Consider the following 6,644-nt stretch of genomic DNA (forward strand, 5'->3'; position numbering starts at 1 on the left):
GGTGATGGCACATGGGTGATTTGGTGATGGGAAGCCCCCAGGGACTACAACTAAAATGGAAAAGAGCACAAAATGATGTAAAGATAAACTATTACATTATTTTTTATCACCATTTTATTTAACTTTACAAAGTAAACACTATGTCCCAGAAAAGCTAATATGTTTTTACGCACCCCCCAGAGCCTACGCCCGAGGTAAGAGCTTCCCACTTTGTAATGGACCACATCTGAGGACAGGTATGCTCTTCTCACTGGCTATCTCTAATACTAAGGCATTTTCAAAAATGTTGCGCTAATGTAGAACTAAGTTAAACAAATAGTTTTATATCCAAAAGGGCAACAATACCCACAGCTACTGTTCCATATAGATGTTCTCTATATTGTAGTTTTTTTGTAGTAAATCCATTTTGGTACAAAATTAAAAAAAAGATGAAGATTGCTACTTGGGTAACAGAAAACTTTCTGTGGAAATTAAACAGACACCAATGTTTCTGCCACCAAAGCAACTTAAGATGTGACTTTAGGAAAATCTCTTTGTTATTTCAGTCAGGCACATAGGTCAGGAAAGAGCCCCGTTTCCTGCTGAACCCATCAGTTGCCATGTCCAAACGTTTCGTTTTATACAGAATGATGCCACTTCTGAAATGCTACCCCACTTCCAGACTGGTTTTCCTTGAAAGTCTAAGGGAAAGAAACCACCCCCTTACACCATTCCTTTATTCCTGACAAGATTCCCCTGCAGACTTCAGAAAAAGGTGGCGGCTACATAACCAGACAGATGGAGCATAAATCAGAGTCTCCACAGTATTAAAACAAATAAGAAACACGTTCAACCTCCTCGTAAGATCTTACCTGCTGAACAGCATCTGAACATTTTTTTGGAGTTTCCAAAACAGCAGATTCTGGGTTGAAAAGGAAGAAGACAGTCAATATCTTAGAAAAAAGTTTTCCCACTTCCTAGTTCAGAAAATAAAATGAACTAACGTATGTTTTCAACCAGAAGTACCAATCATACTTATTTTCCAATCATACTTGTGTCGGATGAAGACAGACACTTTTCAGTATACATGACACATGCAAAGAATAACACTCATGTTGTTATTTTCAAAGTCAGAAGAGCCTCATGCCCTCCCTTACCCCTTGGTCGTGATTATTCTTCTCAAATGTTAGTGTCCATGTTGTGTCAGAAAAGAGATGGTCAGACGTTCTCTGACTATATACACATAGCTAAAGGCTGTAAAAGGACAGACATCAACTCGCTAATCTTGAAAGCTAAGGTCTTACATGTCTTAGCCCATTTACCTTTGACACCAATGTCACGCCTGCCAAGAGGTACTGAGTAATAAAGGATTGAAGGAATCTTGCTCCATTAGCCTGTCATTTGAAAGTCGTAAATTCATACTAGAAAACCTTAAGAATAACCAAATCCAGGAATTTTATTCTTTTAAGTGGTAAATATCAATTTTTATTTTTTATAAGTTTATTTTTACATCATTTTGTACATTTTTTTCCCATCATCTCAATTGTAATCCCCGTGAGTTTCCCATCACTGCAAATCCAGGAATTTTAATTGAGGAGGCAGCTTCATCCAAGAGAAGATTGATTGAGCGGCAGTTTAAAAACCATAAAAATAAAAAGAACTTGGGCCCTCCCTGGTGGCGCAGCGGGTTAAAGCTCAGCACTAAGAAGCTAAAGTCACTTCCACAAGAGTTTGATCCCCGCCTGCCCCGGAGGTGACCCCAGGGCGCGGCAGACCTCTCCTGACCCGCCCGCTGCTCCCCTCAGCAGTGGACTTCACTGATCTGCCTGTTCTGCTCCCCACTCTGTCCTTGGTGAAGCCTCTCACCCTCCGGAACTCTGGCCTGTACCCCAGTTCTGTATGAATAAATCAATAAATCTTTAAAAAATAATAAAAAATAATTCAGGAATCCCAGTGCTCCATGGGTCAGTCTCAAAACCACGTATCTTATCCGTGCTCTGAATTTCTCAACTGAGAATCCTAAGGTTTATACCACAAGAATTTGAACAAGCTGAAGCCTACAATGGGTCTCCCACGTGTCACACCGCAGCCGGCATGCAAGTCACACACGAAACAAGCCAGAGCAGTTTTGCTCTCAAAAACAGTTCAACAGTTACTGCCAAACCCGCCCAAACACAAGAGATGCAAGGACACAGGGTTCCGGGACTTTCTGCAAATGCAGAAAAGTGTCTCTTAACTCTTTCTAGTTCAGGAAGAGACCAAAGGATCACCTGGTAGAACACAAATACTTTTGTTCTGTTTTGGCATTAAGCGAATACAGTGTTTCCTAGCTTGACCAAGAGTCCGGCCTCAGAAATCAAGCTATAACTCTCCGACATACAAGAATGCCCGCGCTTACCAGGACAGTAAACAACAAAGGTCTGAGACTTTAACCCCTGCACCAGTTCTTGTACGCACAAATAAATAAAATAAATCTCAAAAGAAAAAAAACAAAGTTCTAAAAACCTATTCCTGAACTTCCAGCTTGCCTCTCTTTCGGTGCGGCTCTGGATGTTAGGGAGGTACACGGCAGCCAGGTACCCTGAAAGGCTCAGTGCGCCCCAGCCCAGGCTGACAGATCTCACCACCTTCTCCAGGGCCCTGCCAGCATCCACGCAAACCTATAAAATGTGATTTCCTCCACCTGGGTTGAACCCCACTTTCTGTGTGGACTGAGTTTTCTGAAGAAAAGTGTCTGCGTATTGTCTTCAATGGGGCAGAAACCACCTTACATCTCTCACTTGACTTAAATTTTACTACACACAATACATTATCAGCCCCAATGTCTCACTTCCCAGAATTCTAACTCATCAACCTTGAAGGAGAAGCATTAAAGGTCTGCGAATTTGCAAGTCTTCCAGTGATTCTACTGGAATGTTCTGCAGCTCATAATCTGACCCCTAGGAGAGAAACTCAGACTCACTACCCAGCAAGCGCGGCACGCTTTCCGGACACTTCTTTCCAGGTCCTACCTACCTGTGCCAACTTCCGTGGGCCTCTGCTCTTCATCAGGAGGCTGAGCTGGAGCCCAAACAGGCGGCCTGGGAAACTGCCCTTCAGCAGCAGCTCTGGAACCCAGGGAGTGTGTGGGCTGTCTGACAGCGGCCCAGGTGTACAGCTGGTCTTGCTAAATTGAAAAATAAAAAGTGCAGCTAAGTCGTTCAGTCAGGAAAGAAATGATTTCTTCTTGTTGGCACATTGCGACATCATTTCCATCATAAATATATAAACGGGATGTGTGTATGTAAAGATATCCATCTGGACATATGTGAAACATGAAACAGCATTTTGTAGTATCCAATGTGCATTCAGAACATAAATACTCATTCACGGTCGGTCATTTTCTTTACGGACTTGTCTCTACTCCTTTGTAATAGCAAGCTCTAAGCCTCTTTAGTTGTAGACAGAATATCACATGGTCCTGCAGGGAAGTATAAGGTTACAAAAATCCAGACGCTCACAAAGAATTTTCTGCATTAGCATCTTCGGTGGAGTTGAATTTAAAAACTTGTGGCAGGGCCCTCCCTGGTGGCTCAGCAGGTTAAAGCACAGCACTAAGAAGCTTCAGCCACTTCAGCATGAATTTGATCCCCGCCCCGGAGGTGACCCACAGGGCGCGGCAGACCTCTCCTGACCGCCCACTGCTCCCCTCAGCAGTGTGCTTCATCGATCTGCCCGACCTGCTCCCCACTCTGTCCCTGGTGAATCCTCTCACCACCCCTGGACCTCTGGCCTGTACCCCAATTCTGTAATGCATAAATAAATAAATCTTAAAAAAAAAAAAAAACTGTGGCAAAGTCAAAAAACGGGCTATACTTGAGTACCATCAGCCAATAAAATCTTCCTTGCCTACAACAATATAAAGGAAGAAAACCTTTAGAAATGTTTTGAGAGAAGTCATAAAAAAAATAAATGAGGGCCCTCCCTAGTGGCACAGCAGGTTAAAGCACAGCACTAAGAAGCTTCAGCCACTTCCGCATGAGTTCAATCCCCGGCCAGGGAGCTGACCCACACGGCCCAGCAGACCTCTCCTGACCCGCCCGCTGCTCCCCTCAGTAGTGTACTTCGTCAGTTGGCCTGTTCTGCTCCCACTTTGTCTTGGTCTCTGGTGAATCCTCTCACCGCCCCTGCACCTCTGGCCTGTACCCCAGTTCTGTATGCATAAGTAAATAAATCTTAAAAAAAAAATAAGTAAAACTACTATAATCACTATGTTGAAACAAAAAAGGAAACTGAGTCAACCAATGGGCAGGTGTTTCTATTTCTATAAGAAATTAATAAAATATTCTTCGGCATATAAGCAAGGTACAAGAGACAGACAATTTCATTAACTGAGATTTCAGACTCCAGTAGTAAGCTAGCATTCTATTAGAAAAGGTCACAGTTCAGCTACTGATATCACTTTCAACTATTCACATACTGAGCAACATCAGAGTCTTTGCTATTGAGCATACTGAATATTAAAAATAGCTTTTCATTTGTGAAATTAATGGCTTATCTAAAAATGGAAAAATAAATAACAGAAAAATAAACCAAAACCAAAATGACTGAATAAACAGTTCATATCAATAACCACCCCAAGAGTGAATGGCCTAATTCACCACTAAAAAGAGATACACTGACAATGCACGTGATGTTTCCGTCATCAATACTTGGTTTACAAGAGGCCTGTTTAAAACCAAAAGGCAAAAATAAACGAAAAATAATAGGTTGGAGTAAGATCATACATGCTAATAACTGAATGAGAAAAGGAGGAACTACTGTTCTCATAACAGATAAACTAAACTTTCAACTAGAAAGGCAATGGGGACAAAGAAGGACACTGTGTAATAAAGAAGGTAATAATTCACAAAATACAATATATAACAGTTATCAACATCTATGCACCTAACACTGGAGCATCTTTTATATAAAGCAACAATTAACAGCTCTAAAACAACATCAACAAAAATGCGATCACTATAGGGGACCACAGCACAACACTAACACAAAGGGGGAATGTTCATCCAGTGAGAAAATTAAAAAATAAATATGGGTCTTACATGAGCTGTTAGAAGAGATGGAATTACCACGATAGGCTTTCCTTCCTAAAAGAAGTGAATACAGTTTTGGCTCTAGTGCTCATGGAACAATCTCAAGAGTCGATCATATACTAGGACATGAACCTTGTCTCAGAAAATATATCAAAGTAGAAATCACTAAGAACACCATTTGGCATTTACCTTTGTCTTGATTTATTTATTATTTATTATTATTGCACTAATCTGGAATATAGAGAACTCAAAATAAGGATCAAATTTTTAAAAAATAATTGTATATATATACGTGTGTGTGTCTATATATATATATAGATATATATATATATATATATATATACATATATATATATGTATTTCAAATATAGTGGTTGCCCGGGGGAATAGGAACAGGGAGGAATCAGGAAAGTAAAGTATAGATTAATGGCACTGGGGTTTTAATGGAGAGTGAGTGAAGTGTATGAATATAGGGAGTGAAGTTGTACCCCCAAAGTTATAAAGTTATGCACACAACCTGCAAATAAAATGAATAAATAAATATAAATAAGCCCTGGCTCTTTTTTAATTTTGAACATGTTGATCTCAAAATTCTATTTTCCCTCTACTAAATGATGTATTATGAGATAATAGTTGCAAATTGTATTACCTCAATAGGATCATTTTTAGTTAGTCAAAAAATAGGACCAATTATTGGTATTATAGTAGCTACCAAGCAAACAGAGGAGGGAGTCAATGACTATGGGAAATCTATAAATAACTTAAAAATTATAAAACCTTCCCCAAAATGTCAAACGCATAACAACATTATAACTATTCACTACTTTAACCTTCAGGTGGCCCAAAATGAAGATTGTTCTTTACTCCTGCCCCAAAAAGCAAAAATAAATCATTAGTACAGTAGGGCATAATCATAACCAAAGCTCATAAGTAATATTTCAGGGAACCCATTAAACTATTACCGATGACTAAGTAAGCAACACTTTAATGAAGTCACACACTCCCACAGATTTCTTACTATGACACACATACTTCAGCTTTGAGAAGTAATTAACTGCGAATAATTACTTTACTTCAGATACATTTTGACAAGCTGTAATTGAAGCTATCTACATATCTACAGCTTCAGGAGATGGGTAAAGTTTTAGCCAATAGCACAGAATTACAAAGTTTATAAAGTTAAATTACAGGTCTTCTATCAACAAAAATATTTTAATTTTCATTTTCTAGTTTTCAGCAAGTACAAATGAGTCAACAAACTTTAAATTGAAAGTTTCGTTGTTCTCTTTCTAATGTTTACAAAAAACTTCTCAGGTAGTAAAATAAAATTTTTTATTCTAAAACTTATTTTTCTTCCTCTCATCTTTCCTATATGTTTTTTACTCAGCTAATTAACACTTGCATTATTGACCTAACACATATCATTTCTTCAGTGATTCTACCAACCTACAGATGTTCAAATTCCATCTTCTTGTTCAAAACCTTTGCTCACCTTTGCTGGAGACAGGTCCTGGTACCACCTCTATTGTTCATGAGTCCGTCCCACCACAAAAGTGTATCACTTTTCTTACCATGGCTTAGTCCATCAGGATC

The 6,644-nt window shown here is 39.3% G+C and overlaps 1 protein-coding gene across 1 annotated transcript in view; it reads right to left on the reverse strand.

Annotated features, from left to right (window-relative positions):
• FMN2 (formin 2) overlaps positions 1-6,644 on the reverse strand; it is a 108,923-nt gene that overhangs the window by 84,115 nt on the left and 18,164 nt on the right. Inside the window, exons 2-3 of the mRNA XM_012730879.1 lie at positions 2,995-3,145; positions 852-901 (exon numbers count right to left, since the gene is read on the reverse strand). Of these exons, the coding sequence (XP_012586333.1) occupies positions 852-901; positions 2,995-3,145 (201 nt within the window). The remainder of the gene's footprint in view (positions 1-851; positions 902-2,994; positions 3,146-6,644) is intronic.

This window comes from Condylura cristata, unplaced genomic scaffold (assembly GCF_000260355.1).
Source record: "Condylura cristata isolate star-nosed mole 26May11 unplaced genomic scaffold, ConCri1.0 scaffold00029, whole genome shotgun sequence".
NCBI lineage: Eukaryota > Metazoa > Chordata > Mammalia > Eulipotyphla > Talpidae > Condylura > Condylura cristata.